At 39.8% G+C, this 20,399-nt stretch overlaps 1 protein-coding gene across 6 annotated transcripts in view; it reads left to right on the forward strand.

The window, feature by feature from the left end:
* Positions 1-19,666, forward strand: part of PHKA1 (phosphorylase kinase regulatory subunit alpha 1) — a 173,780-nt gene extending 154,114 nt beyond the window's left edge. For all 6 annotated transcript variants that reach the window (XM_005227992.5, XM_002700009.6, XM_002700010.7 and 3 more), the window contains 4 exons: positions 13,619-13,789; positions 15,851-15,904; positions 17,558-17,758; positions 19,066-19,666. In XM_005227992.5, the coding sequence (XP_005228049.1) occupies positions 13,619-13,789; positions 15,851-15,904; positions 17,558-17,758; positions 19,066-19,239 (600 nt within the window). In that variant the 3' untranslated portion in view covers positions 19,240-19,666. The remainder of the gene's footprint in view (positions 1-13,618; positions 13,790-15,850; positions 15,905-17,557; positions 17,759-19,065) is intronic.
* Positions 19,667-20,399: the final 733 nt, after the last annotated feature.

The raw sequence follows: 20,399 nt of genomic DNA on the forward strand, positions 1-20,399 counted from the left end.
TGAGTTGGTTATGCCATCCAACCATCTCATCCTCTGTTGTCCCCTTCTCCTACTGCCTTCAATCTTCCCAGCTTCAGGGTCTTTTCTAATGAGTCAGCCTTCCTATGATGTGGCCAAAGAATTGGAGATTCAGCTTCAGCATCAGTCCTTCCAATGAATATTCAGGGTTGATTTCATTTAGGATTGACTGGTTTGATCTCCTTGCAAAGCAAGGGACTCTCAAGAGTCTTCTTCAACATCACAGTTCAAAAGCATCAGATCTTCAGCACTCAACTTTCTCTATGGTCCAGCTCTCACATGCATACATGACTACTGGAAAAACCATAGTTTAGACTGTATGTACCTTTGTCAGCAAAGTAATGTCTCTACATTTTAATACGCTGTCTAGGTTTGTCATAGCTTTACATCCAAGGAGCAAGTATCTTTAATTCCATGGCTGCAGTCACCATCTGCAGTGAGTTTGGAGCCTAAGAAAATAAAGTCAGTCACTCTTTCCATTCTTTCCCCATCTACTTGTCATAAAGTGATGAGACCATGATCTTGTCTCATGAGACAAGACCGTGACCATCTACTTGTCATGAGACCATGATCATGATGCCATGATCTTGTCATCTGCAAATAGTGAGAATTTTTATTCTTCTTTTCCAATCTGGATTCCTTTTTTTTTTCTTTTTCTTCTGTGATTGCTGTGGCTAGGACTTCCAAAACTATGTTGAATAGTAATAGTGAGAGTGGGCACCCTTGTCTTGTTCCTGATTTTAGAGGAAATGCTTTCAATTTTTCACCATTGAGGATAATGTTTCCTGTGGGTTTATCATATATGGCTTTTATTATATTGAGGTATGTTCCTTCTATGCCTGCTTTCTGGAAAGTTTTTATCATAAATGGGTGTTCAATTTTGTCAAAGGCTTTCTCTGCGTCTATTGAGATAATCATATGGTTTTTACCTTTCAATTTGTTAATGTAGTTTATCACATTGACTGATTTGCAAATATTGAAGAATCCTTACATCCCTGGGATAAAGCCCACTTGGTCAGGATGTGTGTTCTTTTTAATATGTTGTTGGATTCTGTTTGCTAGAATTTTATTGAGGACTTTTGCATCTATGTTCATCAGTGATATTGGCCTGTGGTTTTCTTTTTTGGTGGCATCTTTGTCTGGTTTTGGTATTAGGGTGGTGGTGGCCTCATAGGATGAGTTTGGGAGTTTACATTTCTCTGCAATTTTCTGGAAGAATTTGAGTAGGATAGGTGTTAGCTCTTCTCTAAATTTTTGGTAGAATTTACCTGTGAAGCCAGCTTGTCCTGGGCTTTTGTTTCTTGGAAGATTTTTGATTACAGTTTCAATTTCCATGCTTGTGATGATTCTGTTAAGATTTTCTATTTCTTCCAGGTTCAGTTTTGGAAGGTATACTTTTCTAAGAATTTCTCCGTTTCTTCCAAGTTGTCCATTTCATTGCATATAGTTGCTCATAGTAGTCTCTTATGATATTTTGTACTTCACTGTTGTCTGTGTAATTTTTCCATTTTCATCCCTAATTTTATTCATTTGATTCTTCTCCCTTTTTTTCTTGATGAGTCAGGCTAATGGTTTGTCTATTTTATCTTCTCAAAGAACCAGCTTTTAGTTTTGTTGATCTTTGCTATAGTCCCCTTCATTTCTTTTTCATTCATTTCTGCTCTGATTTCTATGATTTTTTCCTTCTACTAACTTTGGGGTTTTTCTGTTCTTCTTTTTCTATTTGCTTTAGGTGTAAACTTAGGTTGTTTATTTGATGTTTCTCTTGTTTCTTGAGGTAGGCTTGTATTGCTATGAACCTCCCTCTTAGCACTGCTTTTAATGAATCCCATAGGTTTGGGGTTGTTGTGTTTTCATTTTCATTTGTTTTATGCATATTTTTATTTCCTTTTTGATTTCTTCCATGATCTGTTGGTTATTCAGAAGCATGTTGTTTATCCCCCATATTTGTGTGTGTGTATAGTTTTTTCCTGTAGTTGATATCTAATCTTACCACATTGTGATCAGAAAAGATGCTTGAAATAATTTCAGTTTTTTTAAATTTGTCAAGGCTATATCTGTGGCCCAGGATGTGATCTATCCTGGAGAATGTTCTGTTTGCACTTGAGAAAAAGGTGAAATCCATTTTTGGGGGGAGGGGGTGAAATCCTATATATATATACCAATTAGGTTTACAAAAAAGATCTTCACGACCCAGATAATCACGATGGTGTGATTACAGACCTAGAGCCAGACATCCTGGAATGTGAAGTCAAGTGGGCCTTAGAAAGCATCACTACGAACAAAGCTAGTGGAGGTGATGGAATTCCAGTTGAGCTATTCCAAATCCTGAAAGATGATGCTGTGAAAGTGCTGCACTCAATATGCCAGCAAATTTGGAAAACTCAGCAGTGGCCACAGGACTGGAAAAGGTCAGTTTTCATTCCAATCCCAAAGAAAGGAAATGCCAAAGAATGCTCAAACTACTGCACAATTGCACTCATCTCACACACTAGTAAAGTAATGCTCAAAATTCTCCAAGCCAGGCTTCAGCAATATGTGAACCATGAACTTCCTGATGTTCAAGCTGGTTTTAGAAAAGGCAGAGGAACCAGAGATCAAATTGTCAACATCCACTGGATCATAGAAAAAGCAAGAGAGTTCCAGAAAAACATCTATTTCTGCTTTGTTGACTATGCCAAAGCCTTTGACTGTGTGGATCACAATCAACTGTGGAAAATTCTGAAAGACATGGGAATACCAGACCACCTGATCTGCCTCTTGAGAAATTTGTATGCAGGTCAGGAAGCAACAGTTAGAACTGGACATGGAACAACAGACTGGTTCCAAATAGGAAAAGGAGTTCGTCAAGGTGGTATATTGTCACCCTGTTTATTTAACTTATATGCAGAGTACATCATGAGAAACGCTGGACTGGAAGAAACACAAGCTGGAATCAAGATTGCCGGGAGAAATATCAATAACCTCAGATATGCAGATGACACCACCCTTATGGCAGAAAGTGAAGAGAAACTCAAAAGCCTCTTGATGAAAGTGAAAGTGGAGAGTGAAAAAGTTGGCTTAAAGCTCAACATTCAGAAAACGAAGATCATGGCATCCAGTCCCATCACTTCATGGGAAATAGATGGGGAAACAGTGGAAACAGTGTCAGACTTTATTTTTCTGGGCTCCAAAATCACTACAGATTGTGACTGCAGCCATGAAATTAAAAGACACTTACTCCTTGGAAGGAAAGTTATGACCAACCGGGACAGCATATTCAAAAGCAGAGACGTTACTTTACCAGCAAAGGTACGTCTAGTCAAGGCTATGGTTTTTCCTGTGGTCATGTATGGATGTGAGAGTTAGACTGTGAAGAAGGCTGAGCACCGAAGAATTGATGCTTTTGAACTGTGGTGTTGGAGAAGACTCTTGAGAGTCCCTTGGACTGCAAGGAGATCCAACCAGTCCATTCTGAAGGAGATCAGCCCTGGGATTTCTTTGGAAGGAATGATGCTAAAGCTGGAATTCCAGTACTTTGGCCACCTCATGCGAAGTTGACTCATTGGAAAAGACTGATGCTGGGAGGGATTGGGGGCAAGAGGAGAAGGGGATGACAGAGGATGAGATGGCTGGATGGCATCACTGACTCGATGGACCTGGGTCTCAGTGAACTCCGGGAGTTGGTGATGGACAGGGAGGCCTGGCGTGCTGCGATTCATGGGGTTGCAAAGAGTCAGACATGACTGAGCGACTGATCTGATCTGATCTGAACTGGTCTATTGTATCATTTAAAGCTTATGTTTCCTTGCTAGTTTTCTGTTTGGTTGATCTATCCATAGGAGTGAATGGGATATAAAAATTCCCCACTATTATTGTGTTACTGTTAATTTCCCCTATCATATTTATTAGCATTTGCCTTGGGTACTCTTATGTTGGGTGCATATATATTTATAATTGTTATATTTTCTTCTTGAATGGATCCTTTGATCAGTATGTAGTGTCCTTCTTTGTCTCTTATCATGGTCTTTATTTCAAAGTCTATTTTATCTGATATGAGTATTGCTAGTCCTGCTTTCCTTTGGTCTCCATTTGCATGAAATATCTTTTTCCAGCCCCTCACTTTCAGTGTATGTGTCCCTAGGTTTGAGGTGGGGCTCTTGCAGACAGCATATATAGGGGTCTTAATTTTTTATCCATTTGGCCAGTCTTTGTCTTTTGGTTGGAGCATTTAACCCATTTACATTTAAGGTAATTATTGATAAATATGATCTCATTCCCATTTACTTTGTTGTTTGGGTTCATTTTTGTAAACCTTTTCTGTGTTTCTTGTCTAGAGACGATCCTTTAGTATTTGTTGAAGAGCTGGTTTGGTGGTGCTGAATTCTCTCAGCTTTTGCTTGTCTGTAAAGCTTTTGATTTCTCCTTAGTATCTGAATGAGATCCTTGCTGGGTAGAGCAATTTTGGGTGTAGGTTTTTCTTTTTCATTACTTTAAGTATGTTCCGCCATTCCCTTCTGGTCTGAAGAGTTTCTATTGAAAGATCAGCTGTTATCCTTATGGGGATCCCCCTGTGTGTTATTTGTTGCTTTTCCTTTACTGCTTTTAATATTTGGTCTTTTTGTTTAATTTTTGTTATTTTGATTAATATGTGTCTTGAGATATTTTACCTTGGGTTGATCCTGTTTGGATTCTCTAGGTTTCTTGGACTTGGGTGGCTATTTCCTTCCCCATATTAGGGAAGTTTTTAACTATTATCTCTTCAAGTATTCTCTCAGGCCCTTTCTTTTTGTCTTCTTTTTCTGGGACACCTATGATTTGAACATTGGGACCTTTAACATTGTCCCAGAAGTCTCTGGGGTTGTCCTCATTTCTCTTAATTATTTTTTTGTTTTTCCTCTCTGCTTCATTTATTTCCATCATTCTATCTTCCACCTCACTTATCCTCTCTTCTGCCTCAGTTATTCTACTGTTGGTTCCCTCCAGAGTGTTTCTAATTGCAGTTGTTGCACTGTTCTTTATTGATTGACTCTTCTTTATTTCTTCTAGGTCCTTGTTAAACATTTCTTGCATCTTCTCAGTCCTTGTCTAGTCTGTTTATCTGTAATTACATTTTGTTTTCAGGATTTTGGATCATCTTTACTATTATTATTCTGAATTCTTTTTCCAGGTAGACTCCCTATCTCCTCCTCTTTTGTTTGGATTGGTGGGGTTTTATCATATTTGTTCACCTGCTGAGTATTTCTCTGCCTTTTCATTTTGTTTACTTTGCTGTGTTTGGAGTGCCCTTTCTGCAAGCTGGAAGACTGTGGTTCCTCTTAACTGTGGAATCTGCTCCCTGTGGTGGGTTGGAGGAGGGGTGGACCATTGACTTGTCAAGATTTCCTGGTTGAGGGAACTTCTGTCTGTGTTCTGGTGGGTGGAGCTGGATCTCTTCTCTCTGGAATGCAATGAAGTGTCCAGTAGTGAGTTTTGTGATATCTATGGGTTTGGTATGGCTTTGGGCAGCCCGTCTTTTAATGTTCAGAATTCTGTTCCCGTTTTTCTGGAGAATTAATGCGCTGTGTGTTGCACTGGAACTTGTTGGCTCTTGTGTGGAGCTTGGTTTCAGTGTATGTATGGAGACTTTGGGGTGGGCTCTTTTCTTTCAATGTTCCATGGAGTCAGGAGTTCTCTGGTGTTCTAAAGTTCTGGAGTTGAGCCTCCTGCCTCTGGGTTTCAGTCCTCTTCTTGCAGTAGCCTCAAGACTTCTCCATCCATGTCGCACAGAAGATAAAACCCTTTGGCTAATGGTGAAACAACTCTCCAGAGCCATGAATACTGAGAGAGATTCACAGAGTTATATAGGGAAGATAAGAGGGAGAAGGGAGATAGAGATGACCTGGGGGAGAAAAGGGAGAGTCAAAAGGGGACAGAGCAGTCAAGCCAGTAATCAAATCCCTAAGTGTTCTCCACAGCCAGGAACACCCAGACAGATTCACAAAGTTAAAAGGGAGAAAGGAGGTAGAGGTGACCCAGAGGAGAAAAGGGAAAGTCAAAACGGAAGAGAGCAATCAAATCTCTAAGTGAAAATGGATAGTAAAAATTAGATTCTTAAAGGTAGAAAGAACATTGATAACAAATATCAAAAAGCAAAGATTAAAAACCTAGAATAGAAGTTAGACTCTCAAAAATACAATATAAAAAATACGAAAGAAAATCACGAAAATTAAAAAAAAATATATACGGAGTTTGTTTTTTTTTAATAGGGTTTTTTTTTAGAAAGGTAATAGTAGGTATAAAAATGAAAGTTAAAGTAGTAATAAAGATCTGCTGCTGCTGCTAAGTCGCTTCAGTCATGTCCGACTCTGTGTGACCCCATAGACATCTGGCAGCCCACCAGGCTCCCCTGTCCCTGGGATTCTCCAGACAAGAACACTGGAGTGGGTTGCCATTTCCTTCTCCAGTGCATGAAAGTGAAAAGTGAAAGTGAAGTCGCTCAGTCGTGTCCGACTCTCTAATACTTTTTAAAAATTACAGTGATAATAGTAAAAATATATCTGGGTATAGCTCTGGAGCTATTGTGGGCAGTGTAGGGTCAGTTCAGCGTCAGATAGACCCTTGTTTTGACTTATACTTGTTCTCATGGTCTGTAGTTGCCCCTCAAATACACCGTCTCAACATTAACTATAGGGTTTTAATCTGTTACACCTGTCACTTCCAGGGTGGTTTCCGCCTTCTTTGTTTATTTTGGCTTCCTCTGTTTGCAAGTCTCTACAGTGTCTAATTTCTGCCCTGACACAAGGTGGTGAAGGTGGCCACTTATTTAGGTTCACTTGTCCACTGTGCTGTGGGGAGAGACAGACACTTCAAACAAATACTGCTGGCATGTGTCTGGGGTGTGTGCAGTGGATGGACCACACTGGGTTTGTCACAGCCCAAGGCGGCATGTACTTCCACACTGCTTAGGCTCCAGGGTGCTCTGCAAGAGCACTATCCCAAGTGAATCTTGCATTTCTTGCACTTCCCACATTTAAGCCACTCAGGTTCTTGGGTGCTCCGCATGGCACGGACCCAGATAGGCTGTGCATTTTGTGCCCTTCCCAGGTCCAAGCTGCTCAGGTGACTGACTGGGTGCTTGGTAAGTGCACTGTCCCAGGTGGGTTGTGCATCTTTTGCACCTCCCTGGTCCTGGCCACTCAGTTTCCTGGGTGTGTCAAAGAGTACAATCTCAGGCATGCCGTGTGTCTCCTCTGGGAAGCTGATCTCAGCTTCTCTGTGACACTCCTGGTGGATGTGAACCAACCAGGATCCCAGGAAGACATGGTTAGCAACTGGCAACCTGCTCACAGTTTGGTGAAAGATACAGTCTCTGGGGCCAAGATTATAGCAGCCCCTTGCCTTACAACTCTGGCTGTCCCACTGCCTCTCTGCCTCTGGGGAGGGAGGGCCCTAAATAGCAGCCGACTTGCCCTCCTTTGGTATTTGCTAGGGCACAATCCTTTGTTCTCAACAAAGGTCTCTCCTTTGTTGAGCATGCCGGGGGTGACCATGGGAAATAAGAGCCTTTCACAGGAAGGGTCCTTTTTTTCCTATGTTTGTCTCTCTGGTGATCCAACGGTTTGGGTTACTATCTCACATTAGCCCATTCAGATTGTCCTCAGGCATTCAAGCCCAGTCCTTATCCTAAGGACCAATGATACAGCCCATGCCTACCTACCCAGCTCCCACTTGCTGCTGGCGGATACGAGTGTCTGAGCCACTTCTCTGCAAGTAGTTGCAGTTAGGCACATATTCTGTGTGTGTGTGTGTGTGTGTGTGTTGGGTTTTTTGTTTTTTTTTTTTTATGTTGATCTCTGAGATTCCAAAGGTCCCCACTGTCACAATGGTAAGAGGGTTTCCTATTGTGTGGAAACTTATCCTCTTTCAACACTCCTTCCCCAGGATGGATCTCTGATCCTAAATCCTTTGTCTCTGTATTTGTTTTTAATATTTTGTCCTACCTCCTTTTGACCATCCCCAAGAAAAAGAAATGCAAAAAGGCAAAATAGTTGTCTGAGGAGGCCTTACAAATAGCTGAGAAAACAAGAGAAGCTAAAGGCAAAGGATAAAAGGAAAGATATACCCATTTGAATGCAGAGTTCCAAAGACTAGCAAGGAGAGATAAGAAAGCCTTCCTAAGTGATCAATGCAAAGAAATAGAGGAAAACAATAGAATGGGAAAGACTAGATCTCTTCTTCAAGAAAATTAGAGATACCAAGGGAACATTTCATGCAAAGATGGGCACAATAAAGGACAGAAATGATATGAACTTAACAGAAGCAGAAGATATTAAGAGGTGGCAATAATACACAGAAGAACTATACAAAAAACGATCTTCATGACTCAGATAACTATGATGCTGTAATCACTCACCTAGAGCCAAACATCCTGAAATGCAAAGTCAGGTGGGCCTTAGGACGCATCACTACAAACAAAGCTAGTAGAGGTGATGGAATTCCATTTGAGCTATTTCAGATCCTAAAAGATGATGCTGTGAAACTGCTGCACTCAATATGCCAGCAGATTTGGAAAACTCAGCAGTGGCCACAGGACTAGAAAAGGTCAGTTTTTATTCCAATCCCAAAGAAAGTCAATGCCAAAGAATGTTCAAACTACTACACAATTGCTCTCATCTCACACACTAGCAAAGTAATGCTCAAAATTCTCCAAGCCAGGATTCAACAGTTCATGAACTGTGAACTTCCAGATGTTCAAGCTGGATTTAGAAAAGGCAGAAGAACCTGAGATCAAATTGCCAACATCCTTTGGATCATAGAAAAAGCAAGATAATTCCAGAAAAACATCTGCTTCTGCTTCATTGACTACACTAAAGCCTTTGTGTGGATCACAACAAACTGTGGAAAATTCTTTAAGAGATGGGAATACCAGACCAGATTACCTGCCTCCTGAGAAATCTGTATGCAGCTCGAGAAGCAACAGTTAGAACTGGACATGGAACAACAGACTGGTTCCAAATTGGGAAAGGAGTACATCAAGGCTGTATATTATCATACTGCTTATTTAACTCATGTGCAGAGTACACCATGTGAAATGCTGGGCTGGATGAAGCACAAGCTGGAATCAAGATTGCTGGGAGAAATATTAATAACCTCAGATATGCAAATGACACCACCCTTATGGCAAAAAGTGAAGAACTAAAGAGCCTCTGATGAAAGTGAAAGAGGAGAGTGAAAAAGTTGGCTTAAAACTCAACATTCAAAAAACTAAGATCATGGCATCTGGTCCCATCACTTCATGGCAAATAGATGGGGAAACAATGGAAAAAGTGAGAGACTTTATTTTTGGGGGCTCCAAAATCACTGCAGATGGTGACTGCAACCATGAAATTAAAAGACACTTGCTCCTTGGAAGAAAAGCTGTGACCAACTTAGGCAGCATATTAAAAAGCAGAGACATTACTTTGCCAACAGGAATCTGTCTAGTCAAATCTATGATTTTTCCAGTAGTCATGTATGGATGTGAGAGTTGGACTATTAAGACAGCTGAGTGCGGAGGAAGTGATGCTTTTGAACTGGTGTTGGGGAAGACTCTTGAGAGTCCCTTGGATTGCAAGGAGATCAAACCAGTCAATCCTAAAGAAAATCAGTCCTGAATTTTCATTGGAACGACGGGTTCTGAAGCTGAAACTCCAATCCTTTGGCCACCTGATTTGAAGAACTGACTCACTGGAAAAAATCCTGATGCTGGGAAAGATTGAAGGCAGGAGGAGAAGGGGATGACAGAGGATGAGATGAGGATGGCATCACTGACTCCTTGGACATGAGTTTGAGCAAACTCCAGGAGTTGGTGATGGACAGGGAAGCCTGACATGCTGGAGTCCATGGGTTCACAGTGACTGAGCAACTGAACTTAACTGAGCCTTCTTTTGAAGAGATTAGGCTGCCTTGGTGGGTTCCTGGTGTACTCCCCCAGCATTCAGAAGTTGTTTTGTGGAAGTTGCTCAATGTTCAAATGATCTTTTGATGAATTTGTGGGGGAGAAAGTGGTCTCCCCATCCTATTCCTCTGCTATCTTGGGACCCTTTCTCTCTAATTTTCTTGTAGAGATGTCTAGTTTTCCTCTATTTCTTTGCATTGATCACTTAGGAAGGCTTTCTTGTCTCTCCTTGTTCTTTGGAACTCTGCATTCAGATAGGTATATCTTTCCTTTCCTTTTCTCCTTTCACTTTTCTTGTTTTCTCAGCTATTTGTTAGGCCTCCTCAGACAACCGTTTTGCCCTTTTGCATTTCTTCTTTTGGGAGAAAGTTTTGATCACCGCCTCCTGTACAGTGTTACAAACCTCTGTCCATAATTCTTCAGGCACTTTGTCTATCAGATCTAATCCCTTGAATCTATTTGTATCTTCTACTGTATAATCATAAGGGATTTGGTTTAGGTGATAGCTGAATAGCCTAGTGGTTTTCCCTACTTTCTTCAATTTAAGTCTGAATTTTGCAATATGGCGTTCATGATCTGAGCCACAGTCAGCTCCCAGTCTTGTTTTTGCTGACTGTATAGAGTTTCTCCATCTCAAACTGCAAAGAATATAATCAATCTGATTTTAGTATTGACCATCTGGTGATGTCCATGTGTAGAGTTGTCTCTTGTGTTGTTGTAAGTGGGTGTTTGAAATGACAGTGCATTTTCTTGGGAAAACTCTGTTAGCCATTCCCCGCTTCATTTTTACTCCAAGGCCAAATTTGCCTGTTACTCCAGGTATCTCTTGACTTCATACTTTTGAACTTGTCTCCTATGATGAAAAGAACATCTTTTTTTGGTGTTAGCTCTAGAAGTTATTGTAGGTCTTCATAGAACAGTTCCACTTCAGCCTTTTTGGCATTAGTGGATGGGGCATAGACTTGGTTACTGTGATGTTGAATAGTTTGCCTTGGAAACAGAGATCATTCTGTCATTTTTGAGATTGTACCCAAATACTGTATTTCGGATTCTTTTGTTTACTGTGAGGGCTACTCCATTTCTTCTATGGAATTCTTGCCTACAGTAGTAGATATAATGGTCATCTGAATGAAATTCGCCCATTCCCATCCATTTTAGTTCACTGATTCCTAAAATGTTGATATTCACTCTTGCCATCCCCTGTTTGACCACTTCCAATTTACCTTGATTCATGGACCTAACATTCCAGGTTCCTATGCAATATTGTTCTTTACAGCGTCAGACTTTGTTTTCATCACCAGTCACATCCACAACTGGTTGTTTTTGCTTTAGCTCAGCCTCTTCATTCTTTCTGGAGCTATTTCTCCATTCTTCTCCAGAAGCATATTGGGCACCTACTGACCTGGGGAGTTCATCTTTCAGTGTCATATCTTTTTGCCTTTTCATACTGCTCAAGGGGTTCTCAAGGCAAGAATACTGAAGTGGTTTGCCATTTCCTTCTCCAGGGGACCATGTTTTGTCAGAACTCTCCACCATGACCTGTCCATCTTGGGTGGCCCTACATGGCATGGCTCATAGTTCACTGAGTTAGACAAGGCTGTGATGCAAGTGATCAGTTTGGTTAGCTTTCTGTAATTGTGGTTTCCATTCTGTATGCCCTCTGATAGATAAGGATAAGAGGCTTGTGGAAGCTTCCTGATGGGAAGAATCTGGGTCTTACTCTGATGGGTGGGGCCATGCTCAGTAAATCTTAATCCAATTTTCTGTCAATGGGTGGGGCTGTGTTCCCTCCCTGTAGTTTGGCATACCTATAGTAAGGGTAATGGCAATAATGTGAACTCCTTCAAAGGGGCTTATGCCAAGACGGTTGTATTCAGTGCCCCTGAGCCCACAGCAGCCACTGTCGACCCATGCCTCCTCTGGAGACTCCTGGATACTCACAGCAAGTCTGGCTCAGTTTCTTGTGGAGTCACTGCTCCTTTCTCCTGGGTCGTGGTGCACACAAGGTTTTGTGTGTGCCCTCCTAGGGCGTTTTCCCCCAGTCCTGTGGAAGTTCTATAATGAAATACCACTGGCCTTCAAAGTCAAATTCCCTGTGGGTTCTCAGTCCCTTTGCTGGATCCCCAGGTTGGGAAAACTGCTGTGGGCCCTAGAATTTTGCAACAGTGCGAGACCTTCTTTGGTATAATTGTTCTCCAGTTTGTGGGTTGTCTGCTTGGTGGCTCTGTGTGGGGTTCACACCCTGTGCCCCCCAGGTCTTCTGCAGCCAGAGCCCCTGTCCCTGCAGCAGGCCACTGATAGTCTGTGCCTCTGCAGGAGACACCTAAACACTCAAAGGCAGGTCTGGCTCAGTCTCTGTGGGGTACCTGGGTCCTGGTGTGCACAAGGTTTGGTTTGAGCCCTCCGAGCATCTCTGGCCAGTATGAGGTTTGAGTCTAAATGCGATTTCACTCCTCCTACTGTTTTGTTGGGGTTTCTCCTTTGCCCTTGAACATGGGGATCTTTTTTTTTTTTTTTTGGTGGGATCCACCATTCTCCTGTTGATGGTTGTTCAGTGGTTAGTTGCAAGTTTGGAGTTCTCACAGGAGATGAGTGCACATCCTTCTACACTGCCATCTTGGCACCATGGCTACCAATGGTATATCCTTATAATCCTTTCTTTAAGGCTGGAAGTGAGTCCTCGCTTTCTATCCTAATTTTAATACATTTCCCTTTTTTGGTATGTCTAGATAAATCTTTTTCAATTTTGTTGATGTTGATTTTCAAAGAAACAAACTTTGGTTTCATTGGCTTTTCCTCAGTTATTTTTGTTTTCTATTTTATTTTTCTTTCTGTTATAATCTTATTTTTTTCTTCTTCTTGCTTTCATTTTAGTTTGCTCTTCATTTCTTCTTTTTTACATTGTCTTAAGGTAGAAGATTTAGTTATTAATTTGAGATATTTCTTCTTTTTTAGTACAAACATTTATAAAATAAAGTTCTCTTTAGTTGCATCCCATAAGTTTTGGTATGTTGTTTTCAATTTCATTCATCTTAAAGTGTTTTCTAATTTTCCTTGCATTTTCTTTCTTACCCCACTGGTTATTTAGGGATATGTTGTCTAATTTCCACATATTTGTAAATTTTCCAAATTTCCTTTTGCTACTGATTTCTAATTTAATTTCATTGTAGTAAGATACCATACTCTGTGTCTTATTTCAATTCTTTTAAATTGAAGCTTGTGTTATAGCCTATGAGAGCAACAAACTAAGCCATAGACCAGTTAAAAGTTTAACAGAAATAACCTTGGAAAGAGAGTGAAGAACCTCCCATGTCATCAGTATTTTTATGGCTCTTCTTATGTATCACTAGATGGTTTCTAAAAGGATTGTATCTGTTTACATTGCTGCTGCTAACTGCTAAGTCACTTCAGTCGTGTCCGACTCTGCGTGACCCCATAGACGGCAGCCCACCAGGCTCCCCAGTCCCTGGGATTCTCCAGGCAAGAACACTGGAGTGGGTCGCCATTTCCTTCTCCAACATTGCTGCTAGCTACTCATAAGTCTGCTAGCTTCACTATAACCTCTGTGTCTTGGCTGTTACACTTAAATTTGTGGTTTATAATTCTGCTGAGTGTGTTTGTTATTCATTGTGCTATTATACATTAGTCATAAAAACAGAGGTGACTTTTGATTTATGTTCTTTTCTCTGCTTTTCTCCCAAGCCACCTGGAACCTCTATGAGTTCAAGTGGTGCGTCCTTCTCTAGAGCATTTGGTCAACAGACATCTAAAGATAGTCGTCAAGGTCAATGGCAACGCCGAAGAAGGCTGGATGGCGCATTGAACAGAGTCCCAATTGGATTTTATCAAAAAGTATGGAAAGTTTTACAGAAGGTAAGCATAATACACCATAGGTGTCTCTTTATTTTACCCCCCTCATGAAATTATCAGTCTTCTTGTCTGAGATATGACATGACTGTGATATCATTTCAGTTATATAAAAGGCATATGCTCTTATGGATAAAACCTAGAAGAAAACATTAAAATGAAATAGTTGATTTGTTATTTTGATATTATTGATAATTTAGTCTCTCTCCATTACTATTGCCATTGTGTTTATAAAGACATTTCAGAAACATCACCGCTCATCTTTTTGGCCGTAGTTGGACATTGTGAAACATTGTGATACACTTACTGCCAATCAAATGAATGCAGTGATAAAGACACTTTCTTTGTAGCTATTGCAGAGTAGAAATGTTATTGTAACAATGTGCTGTTAATAACCAAATGTTACTGTAGTAAAACAACTGTGGCATATGGGAAGTTTTATGAGAAACTCTTACCTATATTCTTTCTTGGATGAAAACGACTAAATAAATGCAGTCATAGTGATGCCAATAGTCCAAAGACGCTACTGGTGTGACCAGTTTTTGTTTTTCTGTCAAAGGCCTAGTTTGCCAAAGACATTCCAGGAGACATCACACCATTATGATTGTGACAGATTTGTAAGACCAAGAAGACTATAGTTCTCATTCATGGGTCTCATTCATAGTCTCATAGGTGCTATTTTTTGCTTCATTGCCCTTGGTAATGACCTGAAGAACACTTCAACCAGGATGTTTCTCCCTTTTGCACACTGATGTTCTTCCAGGGACAGAATCAGGTGATCCTTTGGAAAAGTGAAAATAGATTCCTTAAGCTATCAGCTCTGGTAATCCTCCTTTCAAAAAGTACCTATCAGCTGTTTTCCTTCCATAAAACAACTGTAGCACAGTGTTAACAGATATGTGCTTTATCTTTGCATTTATACCTGGCTTGTGGCAATTCAGTTTCACAGAGTACAGGTACTAGGTGCTCTTCTACCCAGATACCATCTTTTTGCATAGCAGCTATAATGAAAGTCCACAAGTGTTATGATAGAAGTACAAACCCAGAAGGCTGTGAGAATACAAGGGAAGGAACATTCAAATCTAACTGGGAAAATTGGGTATTTTGTGGCAGAATCAAAACACGAACTTAAACTCCTGATATAAAGAGGGAAAACAAATGCCCTCTGTATTTTTCATTCCATTCCTTTCAGAGTATGAATGTAACATAATCACTCTGCACATATGTTTCAAGGCTGGTAATTCTCTGTATAAGGATTGTTATTTGGCATATGAAACATGGGATGGGAGTGTCTGGTAGAGTTGATAAACCTGTTGGATTGGAATATTTATCTGTGGTTTAAAATATGATGTTTTAGATTTCTTTAAAATATAAAATGGCAAGTCATTAATTCCCATTGCTTTTTAATAACTGAATTGATGGTGAGAGGGATATAGACCATAATTCATTCATATAGCATTTCTTGAGCATCTACTGTGCACTAAGCAATGTCCTAGGTGCTCACAGGTATACAACAGAAAACAAAACGGACAACAGTCTCTGTCCTGTGTAGAACTTATAGTCTACTAGAGAGAGACAAACAATAAATAAAATACATAAATTATACAGAATGTTAAATGATGACAGGTACTGTAGAGAAAGTAGAGCAGGGTGAGGGGATCAGGAGTGCTGATGGGGATGCTTAACTAGAAAATGTAGTAATTATGCATATTCAGTACATGCATATATTTAGTTTTTCTCTTTAGCCTAAAAAATCTTTCTGAAGTCTAGTTATGATGGCTCTGGAACCTACCATGGTATCCTCCTAGATAGTCTCTGAATCTTTAGGACTAGGCTATCCAATAGGTAGATCCTCCTGAGACTTTTACTCCCCTAAGTAGAGGATGAACCTTGAGTACCCTTAAGTCCAACCCTGCTTCTTGCCACACATTCAATCGCAACCCCTTGGCAAAGACACGTGGGCTGCAGGGCCTTTCACTGGCCTGTGATTACTCAGCATCTAAGTGTCTCCTTACGGTCTTCTAGTTATCAGCATATCCTTGGTGACAGGTTTTTGCTGTTTTGCAGTGTCACGGACTTTCTGTGGAAGGTTTTGTTCTTCCTTCTTCAACTACTAGAGAGGTAAGCTTCTGTCTTTCACATTTATGTGATTGATAGCTTGTCTGGCTAAAGTATTTCAGTGATCACTTTTCAAAATAACAAATCTGTGCTTTCATAAATCAACTGAACATAAAATGCATTGGAAGAAAGGAGAAAAAAAAAATTTTTTAATAGAATGGGAATATTAGAGAATAATTATGTATTACATTAATTATATAAAGCCAGCTTCTTTTAATGGTTGATTAAGTTAGACTGATTTATGTGAATATTGCCAGGGTTGGAAATGGCAGATGAGAATGAATCTAAGAATGAATGAATGACTTCTCATGCCCCCATCCTGCTCATCCCTACCTTTCTCTAATAAGATGCTTGTAAACTATAAACCAGTGATTATAAACCAGTGGTCCTTAGCTCTAACTATATATCACAGTAACCCAAACTCCTATCTCCAGCTCTCCAAGGATGGAACATGAGCACCTGTACTTTAAACAATCCTTAGAATAATGCTGATATATAATTCTGGTTGGAAAACATTGCCATAAACCACAGACATAGATTAGAAGGTGCTTTCATATTTTGCTTTTTGCCCAATCAGACTAAAATTATGAAGAAATAGCTTTTAAATAAAATCAACAAAGGAGCTCGAATTAGTATGACCAGATTTTCTGCTACAATTCCCACTCTGGAATTGTAGATCATGACTGGAGGGCAGGGTACAGAAAGCTAATGCTGTGCTTCAGGGCTCCACTCCTGCCTAGAGGCTTTTTCTCTAGTAAAGAACACTGTGTCCTTTCTTGATCTTCTCTCTGCCTTTAAGCAAGATTAAAATGTTAACAAATTAATAATAATACATACCTGAATGTACCTTTTATGAGTCTTCAAAACACCTTTATACAGTCTTTAATTTGATCTTCAGCACAACTATGTGATAGCTAAGAAAGGGATTGTAGTTCCTAGTTCACAGACAAGCATATCAATTTAGAAAAGTAAATTCTCCAAGGTCATAGAATTGCGGCTTCCCAGGTGGCAAAGGCAGAGCTTGAGTCCTTTAGACTCTGAATCTACATTGCCATCCTAAAGTGTATGCTTAATACAGTTTTACCAAAAATTATTTGTTAATCCATTTCACCCTAAAATAACTTTATATTTCTTCATGCCTTTTTTAATCTAATAGTATATAAATATTTTACCTAATTCTCAAACTGTCATGTATATACAGTTTTAGATTCTACTTAGATTTTTCCTTTATCCACAGTCATCTTATTTATTCTTTTAATGATTCTACAGAAACTCATAATGGCATACCATGATATGCCATTATTTACACAACCATTCCCATGTTTAGATTACTTCTAGCTTTATACTTGTGACTAAGGCTGCTGTAAAACACTCTTGCATATAGGGCTTTTATCCTCTCTTGAATTATTTCCTTAGGATGAACTTCCAGAAGGAGAATTATGGGTTAGAAGGCACTGACACTTTTATGATGCTTGTTATACTCACCAGATTGCCTTCCAGAAAGATTGAACCTATTTACTCACTCAATTACTTTAAAGGAGACTGAAACAGTGCTCTTGGCTACAGTATTTCTTCTGCGTTTCAGAATAGGTAATTGATGCCTCCCAGCACAATGGGCTCTTAAGAACTGATTTTTTTTTTCCCCTTCTATCACAGATGACTCCAGGCGAGATTAAATTCTCTGTTCATGTGGAGTCTGTCCTGAATCGTGTACCTCAGCCAGAGTACCGTCAGCTTCTGGTTGAAGCCATCCTTGTCCTCACCATGATGGCAGACATTGAAATTCATAGTATTGGAAGCATCATTGCTGTGGAGAAAATAGTGCATATTGCCAATGACTTGTTTCTTCAAGAACAGGTAGGCAAACCTGTTGTTTTCTCAAAGGGAAGTGTCTGATATTAACTCTTCAAGAAGCCAAGGTCACTTTCTTGTGCCATCTTCCTCATAGCTGTTTTCTAGGCCTCCTTTGTAGTGGCTCTGACCTCTATCTGTTTGAGAACTAGGCTGTGGGATGACCTCTGTCTTTTACCATGTTTTGTGGTTGTGTTAGATGGTAAAGTTGCCTGGAACTCAGGAGGCTTTTATGCTTTTTGTCATATTTCATACTACTTTTATCACACTACTTTTTGTAGTGATAAGGACTTAATAAGAAACTATTGGGTAGTATATCCTTTGTGGACTATTAAGGAAAAGAGAAGATTTGATTTAGGTTTGTTTTGTTTTTGCTTTTCTTTCTTACCTATAAGAAAATATTAAAGTAAAATATTTAATTCTATATTTTCTTATTAAATCTTACTTCAGAAAATCAACCACATTTAAAAAATGCAGACTACTAAAAGCTTTCCAGATGTCTCCTAGATTAAAAGTAGGAACACAGAAAGTGAAGGGCATGTGCTCTTGTCAATAGAACAGTTTCCAAAACATGTAATCAGTGTTTCATTCTTTTAGGCCCTGGGGATGGGGATGCAAAGGAAATTAAAAGCTTCTCTAGGACTTTTCAAAGATTTCACAAGACAGTCCTAATTTTAAATGCTCTGACTGCTCTTTATTGTATCAGAAAATGTGATCCTTTTTAGACATTGACTCTAGCTTGGAAAGCTTGTGATCCATTTGAATTAAATCGACTTAGAAAGAAAAGAAATAATGGTCAAATACAAGATAAAATGATACATACTGAGTGGCTTCCCTGATGGTCCAGGGCTTAAGACTCCATGCTCCCAATGCAGGGGGCACTAGTTCAATCCCTGCTTGGGGAACTAAGATCCCACACAGCACAGCCAAACAAGAATAATAAGAACACATGCTGAGTCAGTAGTACTAGAAGGATGCAGACCGAAGTTCATCTAGGGTGATTTGTAAGTTTTAACTTTTGACTCTTAACGAACAAAACTCTAATTACCTATTATATTGAACTTTCAAAAATTCTAAACAATTAGTGCTTTTAAAATTATTCATATGATTGGGGATCTAGTGAAAAATGAATGTATAAAAATTCATAGCCACCATTTTGAGTATAACCCTGATCCCTTGCTGTCTAAACAGCCTAAGATCCAACTAGTTGGTGATGGGGAAGAGGTTCTGAGTTATTCTAATCAGGACTTTAGTTAGTAGGATTAGTAATTTTTCCTTTCCCCTGTGTTTTCCCATCCTTAAACACCAAACAGAAAACCCTCGGTGCAGATGATATCATGTTGGCAAAGGATCCTGCGTCTGGCATCTGTACTCTTCTGTATGACAGTGCACCCAGTGGCAGGTTTGGCACCATGACCTACCTCTCCAAAGCAGCGGCCACCTATGTGCAGGAGTTCCTGCCCCACAGCATCTGTGCCATGCAGTGAGGCCTCTAGGCCTGGCTGCTGGGAGCCTTTTGACAGCTGGTTCCTGCCTCGTTGATTATGCATGGAACTGAAATATGATGACCTGATCACTCCCACCCTGTCCCTTGCCAACCCATCCCTCCCAAGAAGAGCAAATTTTTCTGATAAAATAACTGCTTTAGAAGATGTGAACCCTTGCTTGGAGGCATCTGCTCACCCAGGCTCTTCACTGTGAGCCTTCATTCTTTCATGATTCATAAAAGTGTGTGTTTTTATTCTCTAGATCTGTTACAAACTTAGTTTTCTAACTCCTGTTTGGGGAGCAGATGTTAATAATAACTTATTCCTGAAGTTTGATTTTTCTTATGTGTGGTTTCATTGTGTAAATGAGTGGTGGGTGCATTGGGACATTATTTCAAGTGAATAAACCCTCAGTTGTTGGATTTTATGCTCCTATAAGTTGGAAATTATCTATTCTAAGTGCCTTTTCTTGGGAAAAGAGTACCAGATCATAATTTTCTTCTTCACTCACATGCTGCCTCATGCTGAATGATGAATTCCTTTCTATGCAGACTTAGCCTCTGCTTTTGCCTTCTCTGTATCTATATATACATAATTCTTATTCTCCTTTTGGTGAAATATCGAGAAATTGCAAGTTTACTGTGTATATTTAAGAATTTCAGTATTAACACTTAAAATCACATTTAACCAAGATTGCTGGTACTCAAAGATGTATGTGTAGCAGAAAATGCAGAATAACCCAGAGAAATGGAGCCGGGAGCCCAATTTCAGAAAGGAGAGTGGAAGAAGAGAAGATGTCTGGGTAGAGTCTTACACCTAGGGAATGGAGAAGGAATCAGATGGGTTAGTGTCTTGAAGAAAGCCTTGTACACTAATCCATGCCTTTGAAGAGTGAGCTAGCACACAACACAGAGAATAATTGAAGCCTCTATCTTTGATGAACAGGGATCCAGAAGTCCAATCTATAGCTGCTTTACTGAGTACTCGTTCTCTGTGCTCACCTGGTCTTTGTCTCACTCACATACTCACTTCCTACAGCATCCACCCCCTCCAACTCCCTGACCTCCTATATGCTTTTAAACTCATTCACTTGCATTTTTACTTTCTGGTTCTATTGTTCACATCTATGTATATCTTGATATCTGTGGGCATATATCTGT

Source organism: Bos taurus, chromosome X, assembly GCF_002263795.3.
Source record: "Bos taurus isolate L1 Dominette 01449 registration number 42190680 breed Hereford chromosome X, ARS-UCD2.0, whole genome shotgun sequence".
Taxonomy (NCBI): Eukaryota; Metazoa; Chordata; class Mammalia; order Artiodactyla; family Bovidae; genus Bos; species Bos taurus.